Consider the following 19244-nt stretch of genomic DNA (forward strand, 5'->3'; position numbering starts at 1 on the left):
TTCTAGTCACGTTTCACAGGGAGATTATCAAAGAATTAGAAAAAATACCCAGCTTTTTAGTCTCTTTTGCATGGAGGGAAAAAACAAAAGAAAGAAAATAGAATTGTAAAACATAGAGTAGCAGTGCTTTCCAAGCACAGTATGATCTGAAAGGAACCCTGCATTTGCAGGAAAGCCAGAGGCCTCATGTCTTTTTCTATACTTTTTGTGGCTACATCTTGCCTGCTGTGCTTTTCTAGAAGTTTTAAGAAGCAACAAATTTTAAAAAGACATCTTAATGAATGAAACCTGAGGTAAGGCTTAAAAACAACACTATGTTTTGTGTATGTTACACATTTCTATGACACGTGTATCTTAAGGATGTCTAAGACTTAAACTAAAGACCCAGGAAGTCTTTAGTAAGTTGGTATGGCCTTGCAAAGGACAGTAAGAGAACTATACAGTTGAAAAATACTTATGGTCAGGGGTCAAGAAAATTCCAGAAACTTCAGCTTAGCTAATGGCCATGAAGTTTAGTTGGCTATACATTTGTTTTTCATGGGCATGTGAATTCGAATGCCTTCAACTCGCTGAATCTCCACATTGCTTTGCCTATTGGCCTAATGAAGTAATGGCCAGGATGAACCATGAAAATTTTTAGTCAGTGATTAAAACACAAATTTGGCTCAATCTGAAGAGTGGCCACCCCTCACTTAAGCTCTCCAGCCCTCTTGTTTTCTATCATTTCACAAAAGCAGGACATGAAGCACTCTTCAGATAGATGGGACAGACAATTATTTCTTTTATGTGCGTTTTAAGCTAATTCAGAACATTTCTACTATTATTCGAGTTAACAAGCTTCAGGCCCATGAGAGGGTTTTCAAAGACCTGGTGAAAGTAGCAGAGGGTTAAGAAATGATAGGAGGAAAACAGAGGGGACCATGCAGACGCCTAATTAACATCTTGTAAGACCTTTCACTGAAGCAGCTGGTCTGGTCACATGTTTAGAAGATTCACAGAATTTGTAGAATTGAAAGGGTCTTTAGAGAGCATCCAACTCAACCCCTTCATTTTATGGATGGGAAAACTGAGACCAGTTAATTGCCCCAGGTCACAGTGGGTTCACAGCAGAAGCAGGCTGATAACGCGGTAGGCTCCACCTCCTGCCCAAAGTTGCTACATTTGCTCCCACAATGGCAAATGAAAGCAGTTTCCCCAATGGACTACCATCGGACAACACTGCAATTTCCTTAAAAAGTCTTTTTGAACCTGCAAAACAACGTGCAAATAATTTGATTTGGAGAGTCTGTAAGCAAGAATCTATCTTTGTGGTTGTTACCATCATTTTTACTATGTCATTTGGAAATGCACTTAACATGGCAGCTCTAATCTTCTTAATCTATTTGGGTTGTTTGATTTAGCTCTGATTCTTTTAAAAACAACTAGCCTCACAAAATGTGACATTTGGGGGCGGGTCTTTATGTTGTGGTCCCCAAACACGGATTATGCCCTACTTCTATTATTTCAAGTCCTTTTGCCAAGCAATTCTTTCAAAGCCCCCTTAACGGAGTATCTGATTAGCATATTTATGAGACAACTGATTCAGCTATGTTAATTAGCAGTTCTAGACTTCAAAAACAGAAAGAAAGAAAGAAAAATTCCCAGGACTGACCAAGAGGGGGAGCAGCTAACTCTGTCTGGCTCCATGTCTCTAGCCCAGGATAGTAGATTTTTGGTATTGAACATTCTAAGTCAAAGAGTAGATTAAAGCATAGGAGAATACAAAGGTGAGTCCTAAATTCAGAGGTATGGCTTTAATATATGGGATATCTGAGAATGAGAGGTGTGGTTGGGGGGACTGATGCCTAAGGAAGTTCTATACTTCAGTCAGGTCTCAAAACACACACGTGTTTCACAACTTAAAAACTGGTTTATACACTGTACAGGTGCAAAGAACAGAAAATTAAACGTGTAGAACAATGGACCTTAGAGATAAGGGGACTAACTGATTCCAAAACGCCAGAGCTGGCGCTCAGACTCTGCCCAGAGCTCATTGAGGCAGTGTGATATGGGATGCTTTCTGGTTAAAAAGGGGGAATTTCTGAAAAGCCTCAAAAAACCTTGTTTTTATTTGAAATTTTATTTTTAAAAAAAGTACTTGTTCCTGCCTTAGAAAAACATGGTATCTCATAAACATGACTGAGGTTTTGATGATAGAGGAAGTTGCCTGAGCTCAGGATAGCCACTTTGCATTTATACTATAAGCTTGGAGATGGCCAAAGATGCTTCTTTGAAGTAGTCTGACCTCCTCTGTTCCCATGTGTCCCTCACTGTTTTCTCAGTACTTATCGCTAGCCTTCTTTGTGCCACCTTGCTGACCCATTTTCTCTCTCCAGTTGCCATCTTGTTACTCTGCTCAACTTCCTGCCTTCCATTCACATCAATAACCCTTGGTTCGGCTTTTACAAAGGTGGTGACCAAATCACCCCACCCTTGAATTTCTGAGAGTCACAACAGCCCCTGTACAACTTCACTCAACATCATCTTTAGGCCTTGTGGAGTACTGGCAGGTCATAATTGCCAACCTTAAAAATCAATCAATAAATGCAGCACCCACCAGCGGATGATGGTTTCTTGGCTACCATTCAATTTTTACCATATAGAAGCAGTTAATTGTCTCAGAAAACCTAACTTGGGGGTGGGGGGGAAGCAAAGTATCCAAGCTCTGTTCTGATTTGCAGGTCAAACACATTTTAGCTACTACACCTTCAAAATAATTTAAATCTATGCTGCCTACCTTTATTGTCTATGCCATACTCTAATGTGAAGTCAGAAAAAACAAGCTGGAGTTTCATAATAATTTTTCATGGCCAGTTTTGAAACTGATAAAGCAACAGTGCTAAACACATATATTGAAGGTGAAGCCTGGTAGGGATGGGCAAGAGAAACTGTTTTTCTCTACCTTTTTAAAAAACATATGTTAACACTTACTGATAAAGTTTCTTTGTATGGCTTTTTAAAAACTACACACTGGAGTCATACGAATTATGCTATAAAACCATGGGGAATGTGAAGGGGAGAGAATAGGAAAACCAGCAGGCCCATCGGCAAGAGAAATCACTATGTCTGTGCTCCACAGCAGGAGGACACATGTCTAATAAGAAATGGGGTGATCTGGAGGTGGTGACCTTGGAAGTTAACAGCCTCATCTCCACTCCAGCAGGCTACAAACAGGCTGCTGCTGCTAAGTCCCTTCAGTCGTGTCCGACTCTGTGCGACCCCATAGACGGCAGCCCACCAGGCTCCCCCGTCCCTGGGATTCTCCAGGCAAGAACACTGGAGTGGGTTGCCATTTCCTTCTCCAATGCATGAAAGTGAAAAGTGAATGTGAAGTCACTCAGTCGTGTCCGACTCTTAGCGACCCCATGGACTTCAGCCTACCAGGCTCCTCCATCCATGGGATTTTCCAGGCAAGAGTACTGGAGTGGGGTGCCATTGCCTTTTCTAGCCACTGCTAAAGAGCTGGAATTTTCCCTTTTAAGTCCCATTAGTAAACCCCCAAGTAGTAATTTTTAATTATCAGCATCTCATGTTTTGAAAGATGACCATCTGACTATCTTCCTAAGTTTTTCTCAGTTGTTGTCTTGAATGGGAAATGCCATAGTCAAGGGAATACCATTCTTTTCAATGATCATACTGATAAATTTAGTGACCAGGAGACACAGGTGGTCTAATGATGTCTTTTGCCAATAACACTCATCTTCACGTGGTGTCAACAGGATACAGAAATATATAAATTATTTCCATCTATTTAGAGAAAGGAGATACAGACTAAGCATAATTCCTCATACAAAGTGTTGGGGAAAGTGGGCACAAAAATTGGTACATAGAAAAATTTAGTTCACCTACATTACAGTTTAATTATCCATTTGTCATGTAGCCTGGGAACCTACTAACACTTATTAAATCAGTTATCAGTTTCAAATAACGAATCTCAAAGCCAGCATTTGAAATACAACCTGTTCTAACTGGGGGCTGCCTTATCAGCTAGATCAAATCTAATTTAGTCCCACTTCTCACCATGGTAATGAGCCCTTTGCAGAAATGCTCAAAGACATTTCACATCTTGAAAATTTGCCTTGTACTTCTTCACCACACAGAATGTCAGGAAAAGCATGCTTCAAAGGTACTATGTAATTAGAATGGCCTTTACAACAGGCACAAAGGAAATCATTTCTATTAAAATTAAATCTACTTCACAACAATCTTCAGATTGAGTGAACAGCACCAGAGAAAGGAAGCCTGAGGTGTTTGGGACCACATAACTCTAGTTTTGAAAGTCTGTTATCTATTACATTGCTTCAGATATGTTGAAGTCTCATCTAACTCAGAATGGCTATTTCTTCACTCTGAAAAGATGAAGTGTGCATCTGAGAATCCGTATTTGGCACAGGGGACATTATGAAATGGGTTCATTTGTGACTTTAACATGGATAGACCATTGCTTCTTGGCCTTTTGGCTAAGATCAAGTGTCACATAGATAGACCAAGTGTGAAATTGAAAGTGTTAGTCACTCAGTCGTGTCCAGCTCTTTGCGACCCCATGGACTACAGCCCACCGGGCTCCTCTGTCTATGGGGATTCTCCAGGCAGAACACTGGAGTGGGCTGCCATGTCCTACTCCAGGGGATTTCCCAACCCAGGGATCAAACCCAGGTCTCCTGCACTGCAGGCAGATTCTTTACCATCTGAGCTACTGAAGCTCCAGGTAAAATGAGGCTCTGGATGGAGCCCAGTATACTGAAGACTAGAGCCCAGGAGCTATCTCTTGGGTCGCCGCTGGATGGACACTCGAGAGCTGAGCTTTATTCCTGTGTTCTACAGGGTTTCTAGGAATTCTGGTTGGCTTTGGGGGAGCCATTTTGAAATTAAATTTGAAGTCCAGCATCTGCAGAATATCTATGGCTATTTTGGCTAAGTTTTCAAATGCCTGTTTTTTATTAGAAAGCTTTTTTTTAAGTGACTTGCGTCAACAACACTATTGTGTGTTCACCCAAGAAAATAAACGAAAGCATTTAAACTACTTCAATCTCTTCCTTGGCTTCTTGTGACCATATTTCCATAATGGCTACCAGACCACACAGATCCTAGTGTATCTGGAAGGATTCTAGCACTAAAGCTGTAAGGCTCACTTGCCCCTGGGATCCAGGAAGGAGAGCATCTTGAGAGAAAACGAGCACTGAGAGAAGGGCGCTCAGGGAGAAGCAACTGTACAAATTTCACTGGCAGCTCATGGATGTGACTTGACTAAAAGGTATAAAATGAATTCAAGGGAGTTCCCTGGCCATCCAGTGGTTAGGACTCAGCACTTCGCTGCCGTGGTCCAGGTTCAATGCCTGGTCAGGGAAATAAGATCCTACAAGCAACACGGCGAAAAATAAATAACTAAGCAAATGACTACACTTACTGAGACCAAAGTTCTAATACATACCATCAAACTTCTTGTAGCGGGAGGCAAAGACAGCTTGTAAATGATTGCACTGTTCACTGACCACACTTTTGAAATCCTCCTTACTCTGGAGGCTGTACTTTTCCTCCATCTCTTGAGAGCAGCAGGTATAACCCTGGAGACAGATTTTCAAATGATCACCTAGAAGACAAAATGAACGACAATCAATCTCCACCATAAGTCATCAAGTTCAAGAGGGAAGAGGTTGATTTAGGTGCCCATGCTTGGCTTTATCTCTGTCTGTGATATTCCTGCAAAAGCCCAGATGTCAAGATTTTCTTGTCCAGCATTTTCTGTACAGGTGTTAAGACACTAGAAGATTGACTTTATGACTGTGTGTGGTATAGTCACTCATTCATCCAAATAGACTAATGGCTCTCAAGAAACATAATCTTCAGGTAGCTCAGAGTCAAGGAAAATGTCCAAGACACATTCACTCCACAGCAGCTCAATGCACAAACCATCTGCCTCCCCTACACCAAAAGTATTCTGTTTGTGGTTTTGACATCAGAGTCTAGAAAGCTTCTTTTTTATAAACCCCAAACTTCACTCCCGCCTTGTTCCTCCTCTGTCACAGACCAAAATTTACCCTTCGAACAGACCATGCCTTTCTCTTATAATGACCAAGAGATACAGCACCACTCAAAAAAAATCCTACCAGGTACCATCACATTAGTTCTGCCAATATTAATTGTTTAGTATAGGTACCCTTGTATAATTTTCTACTGATGTTTACAAGGATCTACCTTCACTGTTCCTCCTGTTGTTGCAGTTCATGTTCCATGATAGACAAAAGGGTTCTGAAAAGATCTAAGGTCTCAGGAACTCAGGAAGGCATATGCTGAAGACATATGAACCTTTCAATGGTTAAGTGTGACTAATAAATCAAGGGATGAGGAATGAAGAGTAAAATCTGTGTAACAACACTAATCGTGGACATGAACTGGGCCAGGAGCCGACCACTGCTGCTTCTTGGCTGTGGGTGCTTAGAAGAAATAAGTCTTCACCTCGGACAGATGGCAAAGTAGCCTTGTGGCAGGGGCAGACTTCAGATAACATGGTGTTGGCAATTTATTTGACTAACACTAGTGTTGTCAACTGCACAGATGCAAATAATTACATAATCAGATATATTCCTGATCATTCTTCCTTCCTGGCAATTAAAAAGTAGGGGGAGTGTTACTGCCAGACAAAAATGGGTTTGCAGCAGTAAAGGGCTATTTAAAGAAAAGGAGAAGGGAAACAATCTTCAAATAACTTCCTCATCCACAAACTAAAAAATGCTTCTTTTGCCACTTTGAAATCTTTGGGGTGGGGATGGGGTGGGGTGGGGGCTAAGGAAGGATGTGAAAGAGTTTAGAGCTGTGAGGTTGCCGAACATCTTAGATCTCATTTGTGGAAGAAGCCCAGTTTTCTGGAAACACCTTGTTACAACCAAAAACAAAACTGCCTCCTCACTGGCTTATCAAGTTCACAGCAGGTCTTTTGGTACTGAGACATCTAATTAGCAAAGAGATACCCAGTTGTCTCCTGGTTTCAGGGTGGAGGATTCCTCCCTCAACACAATCTTCACGCAAAAAATAATGCGAAGGTCCCCAACTACTACAGCAAGTACAAGTTACAGTACTTGCTGTAACTGTGTTTAAAAAGAAATCCATATCACACTCATACCCCACATAGAAAATGAACTGAAATACAATGAGAACTTAGGATGTACAAAACTACATAAATGAATTATAATAAGAGAGTAGCTACTTTTTAAGATTTTCACAGGCTAAAAATCATCACAGAGCCACTTCTGCTCATTTGAGCCCTGACTACACCACGTAATCTGTCTGCATTTCTAAAAAGTGTTACTTGAAAATGTAATGTGACATTCTTGCCAGAAGCCCTGTCCAAGACACACTTGTGAATTAAATCCCAAACCATACTTGGGCTACTACGGATTTGGTGCCATAACCAGTTCTGGCTGATGAGAAGTTCAAAGGGAGGACAAGGGACAAGTCTTGGTGCATCTGAAGAAGAAATTACGACCCTGCACACTGGTAAGAACTCAAGCAACTCGTTTGATTTTTAAAACATAAATAGTTCTACTTTAACACCAAAAAATGATTTCTATGATTCAAAGCCAGGCCATACGTATCGATGGAAAGACATTCCACTTTGTTGGAGATTGCTTCTAAAACGCTGGGTCTGAATGAGAAATGCCTTTTGTTTCTGGAGATTTCCTCTAAACTTGGTGATCCTATGTACTTCTCATTTAAGAAGGATGTCACAATTTGGTCTTTAGGCTGAAAGAGCAGAGTACAGGCACAAAGGATCCAATGTGGGACAGGTAGACAACAGCCACTGCTGGGGCTGGGGGTGAGGGCATGCGAGGAGCTTCTGACACATGCCCTTTCTGAAGAATTCTAGCTTCAAAGCCTGAAGCATTAGAACCCAACAGTTCAAGTAAACATGGTTATGCTCTACAAACGTCATCTGCCTCCTCTACGTCCCTAACTCAACCTCCTGCTTCTGGGACCCTGGCTGCGTTCTTCATAGCCTTCTTCGGGTCCCTTACCTTTTCACCCCTTTTCACTCTTCTCATCCTATTCTCTCTTAACCCACTCCGCCTCTTTTAACAGCACATAATGAGAAACTAAAGGACTTTTTGTATTTGTTATACTTGTTGAGAGTTCCCTGTTCTTAAGTTCAAAAGCAGGTGTATTGAAGGCTTTATGGATTTCTAAGGAAGCACCTAAATTAAGTTGCTTTTTGTACATGGCCCTTGATTAGGTTTTTTTCTTTGTGGGTCAGTGGCCCTCAAAAGAAAAAAGGTCCCTTAGCCTTGTCCTCAGAGGCTTGGATGAGAGTCAATGAAGCGTGCTTTTAAAGCCTAACTCTGCGGCATTAAAAACAAAAAAATCACTCGAAAGAGCCAAACTTTTTTCAATCACACCAGCTCGATGTAATTTCTCCTTAGTCCTAATATCAATGCCTTCGTTTTTCAAAGCTGAACAAAGACAATCACAATAAATTACTACTCAGTCCTGAGTGTGGATTGGCTCTTTTTTTTTTTTTTCCTGTAGCACTTCAAATCAATGGTTAAAGAAGTAGGCATTGAATATGAGGAATCCAGTCCATCCTTTAACACGGCTCTGCAGTGGGCAATCTGCAGAACTGGGCTTTCTCATTTTATTTCATTTACTCCTCCCACCAAAGCTGGCTCTGATGTACAGACAAGGTGCAGCTAACGTCCATTTACTTCTAATTACTCATAACCCAAATGTTATGTTAAAGTGTTAAAAATGATGGTTAGTTTCATTAGCCAGCTCCCAGCCTATTTACTACAAACCTAACTACTGCTAATTATAATTTCATTTTGAACTCCAACTAGAAGGCAAGAAAAGGTCTCTCAGATTCTCACACATTTGAAGGGAGATGGTTATACAGGAATACTTGTAATTACTACTAGGGTGTCAGCTTTCTATACCTGTAGGAGACAGAATAAGTCTATTCAGGATTCCTCTGTCAGAGTCCTAAATGGAGGAAACAGCAGCCAGTGTATGGGACACAATGCAGAAAACTCAGGCTTGCCTGTGCCGGCACAATTTGAAGGCAGACATTCTCTGATGCCCAACTGATTTTCCTCAAAATGCAAACCAAATGCGTTTGGTAAATAACAAATATACAAACTGCACCCTAAGGGTGAGCACTGCAGTGAGGAGCATTTGAGAAGAACTGACTGGAAAGTCCTTAGAAAAACTGCCAAGGTAAGAGGTTCTGATTTTGCAAAAGCCTTTCAAGCAGAAAGGACTTTGGAGAAAACTCAGCTTTGTTTCTGGGTTTTTGCTTTATTAATTTTATTGAAGTATGGTTAGTTTACAATGTTCTTTTTAATTTCTGCTATTGAGCAAAGTGACTCAGTTACACACACACACACTCAAACATACATGTATATTCTTTTCCATTATAATTTATCACAGGACACCGAGTATAGTTCCCCGTGCAACATAGGGAACAATCTTGTTATTTATCCATTTTACATGTAATAGTTCACATCTGCTAATCCCAAATTCCCAGTCCTTCCTTCCCCCTTGAATACAACAAGTTTGTTGTCCATCTGGGTCTCTTTTTGTTTCACAGATACGTTCATGTGTACTGTATTAAGACTCCACATATAAGTGACATCATATGGTATTTAACTTTCTCTTTCTGGCTTAGTGTATTAATCTCTAGGTCCATTTGTGGCTAATGGCATTGCTTCATTCTTTTTAATGGCTGAGTAATATTTCATTATATATAAATACCACAACTTCTTAAACCAACAGTCTATTGATGCTCACTTTGCTTCCATGTCTTGGCTATTGTAAATAATGGTGCAATAAACATTGGGGTGCATGTATCATTTTAGGAGTTTTTAATCTTTTCTGAATATATGCCCAGGAGTAGGTGTGCTGGGTTATATGGTAGTTTTTTTAGTTTTTTGAGGAACCCTCATACTATTCTCCATAGTAGCTGTAACAATTTACATTCCCACCAATAGTGTAGGAGGGTTCCCTTTTCTCCACACCCTCTCCAGCATTTATTGTTTGTAGATTTTTTGATGATGGCCATTCTGACTGGTGTGGGGTGAGACCTCATTGTAATTTTGATTTGCATTTACCCAATAATTAGCAATGTGGACTACCTTTTCATGTACATATTGGCCATCTGTATGTCTTCTTTGAAGAAATGTCTATTTAGGTATTGTGTCCATTTTTAAAAAACTTTGGTTGTTTGGGGGTTTTGTTATTGAATTGTGGGAGCTATTTGTATATTTTGAAAATTAGGCCCTTGTAGGTTGCATCATTTGCAAATATTACATCCCAGTCTGTAGGTTGTCTTTTTGTTTTGTTTATGGTTTCTTTTGCTGTACAAAAGCTTGTAAATTTGATTAGATCCCGTGTGTTTATTTTTTCTTTATTTCTATTGCCTTGGTAGAGTGATCTAACAATGGCACAATTTATGACAGACAATCTTTTGCCTATATTTTCTTACAGGCGTTTTATGGTATCTTGTCATTTTTGTGTATGTTGTAAGAGTGTATTCTAGCTTCACTGATTTACAATGTACTGCCCAACTTCCCCAGCACCACCGAAGAGAATCTTTTCCCCACTGTGTATTCTTGCCTCCCTTGTTGAAGATTAATTGTCTCTAAGTGTGTGGGTTTATTTCCGGGCTCTCTATTCTGTTCCACTGATCTAGATGTCTGCTTTTGTGCCAATACCACACTGTTTTGATAGGTGTAGCTTTGCAGAATTGTCTGAAGTCTGAAAGGGTTACGCCTCCTGCTTTGTGCATTTTCCTCAGAATTCCACTGGCAATTCTGGATCTTTTGTGCTTCCATATAAATTTTAAGATTATTTGTTCTAGTTCTGTGAAAAATTTCATGGGTAATTTGATAGCGATTGCATTAAATCTATAGATCGCTTTTTGGCCAGTTTAACAACATTAATTTTTTAAATCCGAGAGCATGGAATATCTTTCCAATTCTTTGAATCATCTTCAATTTCCTTTACTAATGTTTTATATTTCTCAGTGTATAATTCTTTCACCTCCTTGGTGAGGCTTATGAAAACTTAGCTCTTGACAAGCAGTTTTAAAGAAGTGAATTTTAAAAACTTCCAAATACTTGATACTATCTGAGTCTTTCATTCTTCAGGTCTAATGGTAGTCTGGGGATAAGAAGACTGATATAGGGAGTTGGAAATATGGGTTTGAATCTCAGACCTACCTGATTCACTGTAAGCTCTAGGAAAAATCACTTACCCCCTGGAGGCTGAGCCCTTTGTAAAGAAGGAAGCATTACGAATACAGTGCAATAATACAAAGACTTACATGCAAATGTTAAAAGCAGCATTATTCATAATTGCCAAATGTCCAACAACGGATGGATAAACACAATGGGATGTATCTGAACAATGAAATATTATTCAGCCACAAGAAGGAAAGAAGTTCTGAAATGTGTTTCAATATGGTGAACTCTTGAAAATACTATATTAAGTGAATGAGCCACTTGCAAAAGTCCATATAGTGTATGATGCCATTTACATGAAATGTCCAGCCTAGGTCAATCTATAGAGACAGAAAGTGGTTGCATGGAGCTGAGGTGGGATGGTGGTGGTCAGGGGTGAGAAGTAAGGAAGGGGTTAAAGCTTAAAGGTATGATTTCTCTCTGGGATAATGAAAATGTTCTAATTGATGTTGGTGATAAACACAATTCTGTGAGTATATTAAAAGCCATTGTATACTTTAAATGGGTGAATTGTTTGGGTAATAAATCATATCTCAATGAAACCATTAATGTAAAAAATGTGCTGCTTGCTAATAATGCATCAATATTGGTTTATCAATTGTGTCAAGGTACCACAGAAACATACGGTGTTAATAATGGGAGAAACTGGATGTGGGGTACAGGAAAACTCTGGGCTCTATCTTCCCAAATTCTGTAAATCTAACACTTCTAGGATAAAGTTGTGTGTTTTTTTTTTTTTTTTTTTAAAAAGCAAGCTTCAGTTTTCAAAGTAAAAAGGATAAATATGTGGGGGAGTTGCCTTTCATCAGTATTACATCAAACACTTGATTTAATCCTAATATTGGGGAATCACATCAAGCTATTATTTGCTGGGGTAATTTTCCTAATCCCTCAATTGCTACTTTACTCTTTTCCTAATTTTTATTTGTTCTGAAGTAAACAATTCCTAGCCATTGGTCTCAAGGGTTACCAAAATAGTTTCTGTTCACTTTCTTGATCTAAATCCATGGAGCCACAAAGTGAGCTAAAACACAGGTTGCTGTATAACTCCAGCCCCTCCAGGCTACCTAAGAACCCCAGGAGGAATATACAATGCTCTGCTTCATGGGAACAAAGAAACAAAATCTCTAAAGGTTTTAATAATCCCAGGGGGGTGGGGGAATGTATATATTAATCCATCCTTCCTCCCTTGCAAAGCAGCAGTGAAATGACTGCAAGTAAAGTGCTGTGCACATCCAAAGCCTGAAGTCACTTGGCCTAAACCTTAATAATAAAGCACATAAATTATAGTCATTATGGAGATGTATGATTTGAGATCACCTACCAATCAGTAGAAGAAATGCAGCTAGTGAGCATTTTGCAAAACCTTGCCAAAATATAGCTCTGGAGGGCTTAGCTGCCAATTATTTTTAGGTCCACTAATCCTGCAAGGTACTCTAGAAGGCCAATCAGAAACACATACATTTCAAATGTCAGTTTTATTATATTTTTCTAAGAATACTTCATGTAAGTGTAGTTGGAAGACTTAGGGTTGCTACTTTCAAACTCCACACTTCATTTCAGGGAGCTTGCAACAGCTTTAAAACCCACTCCAGATTGAAATCAAGCAGGGCTTTTTGTTGCTTTATACTGATAAGCAAATTATGAACCTAAGGTTTTATCCGACAATCTTAAAACCCCATTTTAACTGTACCAAAGGTTTACTAAAGTAAGGCACATCAACCAAACTGAGTGAATGGCCTGAAATGCATACTTTGACCTTATGTTACCATTACTTTAGAGCAGCCAGAGTGACTGCATCTATTTTGCACATTTCCAACCACTTCATCCAGATCTAGGACTCAACAGCAATAATAATACTGGCAATTAACCCAAATCTCTTCAACAATTCTGAGGATCCAGTAAATACCACATAAACAGTCGTCTAATAAAAGGCTCACTGAAATGTATTGGGGATCTTGGATCAGGGGAGGGGGAGCAGGAGGCAGGAAAAGAAGGTCTCTCACTCGTTTTGCAAGTAACAAAGAACTTTCATGTCAATGAGTCAGGTGCACATACCGAGGGTAGCATCATTTCAGAGTTTCTTGCAAATACTGATCTATGATTTCCATTGGGCTCATCATTTAACAGAATGCCTGAGACCAAATATGTCTATTTCATATTCAACTACAAATAAAAAGTAGCCTAGAGAGGAAACACTACTGGCTAGAACATTTTTTTCTTTGGTGCCCAATGGTACTTCTTTCTGGAACCTATGTACCCACGCCATGTGTCCGAATTCCTGGTAGACCAAGGCCTCAGGAGGGCCATTTCTAAGACAGTTCAAAGGTCTCAAACATCTCTAAGACCAGGCTCAGAGGAGTCTCAGGATGGGATTCTCAGGATGGGGCCATGCTGGCCACCAGCATTTTGTCCTTTCTCTGCACCCCTAGTGTAAGTCTTAAGATGGTCTCTGTGAGCAGTCTCCTGCAGGCAAGCACATCAGACCTCAGAGAAAGGCAAGGAAGAAGGCATCCTCAGAAAAAACACTGGCTATGTTCCTTTCCCCCTCCTCCCAGGGACTGATTGAACGCCACACTTCTAATAGGGAGCTATTTTCCTTATTATTTCCCACTCATCTCTAAAGAAACCCCCAAGAGCCTCATTCTAAAATAATCTGCCACAGCCATTGAGGTTTCACAGCAAGATGAGAAAGGGTCAACATGTGGGTACCAACTTTATTCCATGTGTAGGAGAAAAATGCAGTTGGTGGGCATCCCTTATATGGTGGGATCTAAAAAGAAATGATACAAATGAACTTACTTACAAAACAGAAAGAGACTCAGACTTAGAGACTGAACTTATGGTTGCTGGCGGGAAAGATGGGGGGAATGGATAGTTAGGCAGTTTGGGATGGACAGGTACACACTGCTATATGTAAAATGGATAACCAACAATTACCTACTGTATAGCACTCAATGTTATGTGGCAGCCTGGATAGGAAGGGGGTTTGGAGGAGAATGGATACATGTATATATATGGCTGAGTCCCTTCACTGTTCACCTGAAACTATCACAACATTGTTTGTTGATCAGCTGTGTGTGTGTGTGCGCGCATGCGCGCGCTAAGTCACTTCAGTCGTATACAACTCTGTGCGACACTATGGACTGTGAAGCCCGCCAGGCTCCTCTGTCCGTGGGATTCTCCAGGCAAGAATACTGGAGAGGGTTGCCATGCTCTCCTCCAGGGATCTTCTGGACCCAGGATTGAACCCATGTCTCTCTTGTCTCCTGCACTGGCAGGTGGATTCTTTACCACTAGAGCCACCTGGGAAACCCTGATCAGCTATACCCCAATACAAAATTAAAAGTTTATTTTAAAAATGTAGTTGGTGGGGAGGCTTATCAATACCAGACACTTGATCTAATACAAATATTAATACCTTTTGTTTTATAGACATGTCACAGGTTGTGTGGGTCATGAATATTTTTAACATTATTTTCTCTTTTTTTTTCCATGCTTCTTTTCAGCTTTGGTAACTAGAAAAATAAAAACCCTCCTAAGCTTCTCTTTACTCACCCCCTTTCAAGACATACCTAAAATTCCTCTCTCCAGAATAGTGTGAGAATAGGTTTTCAGTGAATCTACTTTCTAGTGAAAATATACCTAAAGAACAACATGGTCATTCATTAGAAATTCTCCCAAAGATATTTCTCCAAATGGCTATTTAGAATGCTTTTACTTTGAATGATAACAAAGTTCACTGACTCACATAAAGAAAAATGATTCTCTAACAACAGATTTCAAGCCACATGAACCAGTCTTTAAAATTCTAGCCAGGAGACTCTCCCCAGTGAAGGGGGGCCAGGTTCAATCCCTGGCCAGGAAAATTGATCCCACATGCCAGAACTAAGACCTGATGCAGGCAAATAAATAAATAAATAAATTGAAAATTCTAGCCAGATATCAATGAAATTCATTAGTTTGCACTTCATTACAACCCTTAAAATCCACTTCCACAAAATTCTTGTTAAGGGTCACAGTAAGTTACAGGTTACCCTAATACAGAATTGATGCTTTCAGACTGTGATACTGGAGAAGACTCTTGAGAGTCTCTTGGACAGCAAGGAGATCAAACCCATCAATGCTAAAGGAAATCAACCCTGAATATTCATTGGAAAGACTGATGCTGAAGCTCCAATACTTTGGCTACCTGGTATGAAGAGCCAACTCATTGGAAAAGACCCTGATGCTGGAAAAGATTGAGGACAGGAGGAGAAGGGGCTGACAGAGGATGAGACGGTTGGATAGCATCACCGACTCAATGGACATGAGTTTGAGCAAGCTCCAGGAGATGGTGATGGACAGGGAAGCCTGGCAAGCTGCAGTCCATGGGGTCGCAAAGAGTCAGACATGCCTGAGCGACTGAACAACACTACAGATGCCCAGGTCCATGGACCACAGTTCAATAGGGGTTCATTTTTATAACATGAGAGAAAAACTCAGCCTCAGCACATCTTAGCACAGACAGATGGAAGAAAGGCAGAGCCCTCGTTTTGAGGGTTTTCCCCAACCCTCAAAAAAGCTCTCTTCACCATTATCTAGTATCCTAACACCTGGGCCTGCCACCCCTGGGACAGACCCCTAGAATTCATTACCATTTTGTTGCCAAAAGTAAAGTACACTTCCTTTCCTAGGCCATTTACTCGAGTTTTACGCAAAATTTTCTCCATCCTAATTTTGGAGAGAATGCCACTTTAATGTAGCTATACAGAGACTTGACTTATTATCCCTCACCCTCTGCATCCTGCCTCTAAGCCAAACGTAGTAGTTGGTGAAACAGTCTCACAATTGTATGGTGATGCCAGTTACTTTACGTTGCCTTGGCTTGCCGTGCAACCCCAGGAGAAGCTTTTTGAAAGCCTAGATAGATCAAGTTCACTGGTTTCCCTTCATCCACATATGCTTTAGTCTCTGGTAAAACACAAGGTCATTAGTCAAGCAGAGACTCCACTTATAGAAATGATCTTGGCCTTCCTAGAAGATTAAATCTGCTTAACTTTCCATGGTCCCATTCTTTACTATATCTTCTACCTGCTTGTCTTTATAAGTGAGGCATCCCAGGTCTAACTGGGATTTAATGGCCATCTCCCTATTTATTCTAATGACTGTCTCCTCGATACCATCCAATTCCCCAATCTCACTTTTCAGAATCTCTCCTTTAGGCTCAGACTTGTTGATCAATTATATTTTGTTTGTTCATTAGAATTAGGAAATTCAGTGTGTTTACTACTTCAACCAGTCCACCTCAAGAGATGAAACCCTGTCCTAAAATTTTTCCCAAGTCTATATCGAAGTATTAATTCACTTCTCCAAAACTAACTTTTGGCCAAATTTGGCAACACAAAAAATTTGGGGTGCTTAATCTAGTATTTTTACCCAGTGTGTCTTACATGCTAGATGCCACTCAGTGCAGAGAAGGCAAAATGCTTGGGCTCCACCCTCTTGAAAATGACAAGATAATCTGACGTGGACTTTATTGCTGTTCTATAGGCTTTTTCTCTCTCCCTCTTACTGTATATTCTGAATTACTCCACTCCTCCATCCCCTCCCCAAAAGAACTCTGTGGTCTTCTGATCTTATCTCGAAACAACTCAAGTTCAAAAGACAGGAGAAGAGGTGATTCTATCCCAGGTAAATCCACCACAACTCATGCATCTTACACTGAGGCTTCAAGAGATGTGCCTTATAGTAGGTCCTCTGGACAAGCTGGGAGAAAGTTACATACTCATATATAATACATTGCCAGATATGCTGTGGCCATTTTTTTTGAGTCCTCAACAGTAACAGAAGGTATTAGTTTAGACTCAAAGCAAAATCTTGCAATGAGCAAATTCCTTAAGGATATAGTTCTGCTGCCTTTCTTGGTCAATAAAGCAAAATCCACAAAGGAAAAGCTTCACACAAATGCTTTAGCTATTCGGCTTGCCAAATCAGGTCACTAACCACTCAAATTAATTTTAAAACCCCATCTTTCAGACAATGTTCATGCTTTGATTTTTGAAAAGTCTGTGAATCTAAACCTGATCCTTGATGATGAACTTCCCTAAACTTAATATCCAACAGTCAGTAAATCACTGGTGTGACACCCCATTCAAGTTTTGCTGCTGTGGTCTCAGGAGAGGAGCTTCTATGCCCTCAAGTGACTGATGCACCAAACAGCAAAGGAACTGAGATAGTACACAGTTTCTTTCTACTATGCTAGGAAAAATCCCTGTTTGTTCTGGGCTCTGAAACTCCAATAAAAAGGTACTTAAAATGTAAGGAATCAATTAGGAAATTTTTCGGCTGGGCTGCCATGCCAGTCACCTACCATTTTCCTCTGGTTTAAGTATCACAGAGAAGGGAAAAATAAGGGCAGATCTTGGGCACTAAATTAACGGATTAACGTGATTACTTATTTATGACACAAACAAAAATTTACTTCCTTACAGAAGAAGATGGAAAAGTGATTGCCCTTGCCAGCAAGTGACAAGGAAAAGAGAAAAACCAGTCGTTTGCTCTGTGTTCAAGTCCCCACAGGCCTATTCAATTCCTGACCATCCTCAGATATAGGCCTGCCAGATCCAAGGCCACAGAGATAGATATGAATGTTCCAGAAAGCAACTAGTACATTGGAGGTGGCCTGGCCCTGTTTCCTGTAGAACTGTCAGAAAACTAGGTATAAAGGGGTTTCCTGTTCCCATTTTTTGCTTTGGGTGGGGATAAAAGGAGAGAGGCCGTTCTGGTTTGAGCCTCAAAGAAGATAGGAAGGTTCTTGCCCTAAAGCTGCCATTGGAGCCACTGTCACAGGACCTAAGAGAGCCACCAGAGCACCAGAACCTGAATCTGGCCAGGACACAGTCTGGAGGCCTGATGTTCACAAATTCAAATCATCAAACAGCTTTCCACGGCTTGGAGCAATGGGAGCGTAAGCATCTGTTTCATTATTTCAATATCCAACTTGCTTTCCATAAATCTTTGGGGCCATGGGCCAACTACTCACTCATAAAGCAAATGATCTGGTCAAATACCTGTCCTAAAGAAGTTCCAATTACTCCTCCAGTCTGAGAAGGTGACCTATCAGCTTAGGGGGATGAGGGAGGTGCTGGTGGCAGGGGGAGGGAGAGAGAGACAGTAAGAACTAAAGAGAAATGGGTCCAGGGAAAGACAAAGAAAAGGAAACTGCTAGAGGACCCAGGGCTGAGGACTGGGAGGGCCACCTAAAGCTGATGCTAGTGGCAATCTGGCACCAGGGCCTCAAGTTCACGGCAACTCCCATCAAGCAGAGGGACATGTTTTTCTCTTTAGTTTCCATTACACAGAGCCTGCAGATGGCATACTGCATTACTACTGCAATTATTGACTATAATTATTGTGAAAAGTCTTTGAAGTGATAGCAAAATTATTAAAATGGCTCCTCTTAGAAAAGAAGGGCAATAAATACAGTCTCCTTTGGAAAATTCAAGGACCCAGTTTCATACTGGGACTTTCTGCCAGAAAAGAGTATGTCACTTTAATATACTTGTTTTTGGCTCCTCTCCTTGAAGATGTTTTATCCTATGTGAAGAACGAACAACGGTATGTGGTTCAGGACATATTTTAAGAATATACTTAAAGGTACTTCAAAGGAAAATAAAACTAAAGTAACCTTCTCCTTGCAGACACACATATATTTGTGCAAGTTCATAGTTTTTCCGGATCCCATAGGAACCCGAGAGGCAATTTTTAAAACTGTCTTTGAGGATGAAAACAAATGCCAAATGACATTAAATGTCCACCTCTTTTAAAGATAACACTACACTTATCTGTTTGAATTAGAAAACATTTTAGTGTACTTAAATGAGTATTGGTAACTAGAAATAATGAACAGAAAATAGCTTTCTTTGTCCCTTTTCATTGAACCATAAATTGTGCACTTGAAAGATTTTATTTTTACTTTTCACTTGAAAAATAAAA

General features: G+C 40.3%; 1 protein-coding gene across 1 annotated transcript in view; it reads right to left on the reverse strand.

Moving 5' to 3' along the window:
- Positions 1-19244, reverse strand: part of GPC4 (glypican 4) — a 108039-nt gene that overhangs the window by 29428 nt on the left and 59367 nt on the right. The window contains exon 2 of the mRNA NM_001205784.1: positions 5471-5629. Within this exon, the coding sequence (NP_001192713.1) occupies positions 5471-5629 (159 nt within the window). The remainder of the gene's footprint in view (positions 1-5470; positions 5630-19244) is intronic.

Source organism: Bos taurus, chromosome X (genome assembly GCF_002263795.3).
Source record: "Bos taurus isolate L1 Dominette 01449 registration number 42190680 breed Hereford chromosome X, ARS-UCD2.0, whole genome shotgun sequence".
NCBI classification, from domain to species: Eukaryota; Metazoa; Chordata; class Mammalia; order Artiodactyla; family Bovidae; genus Bos; species Bos taurus.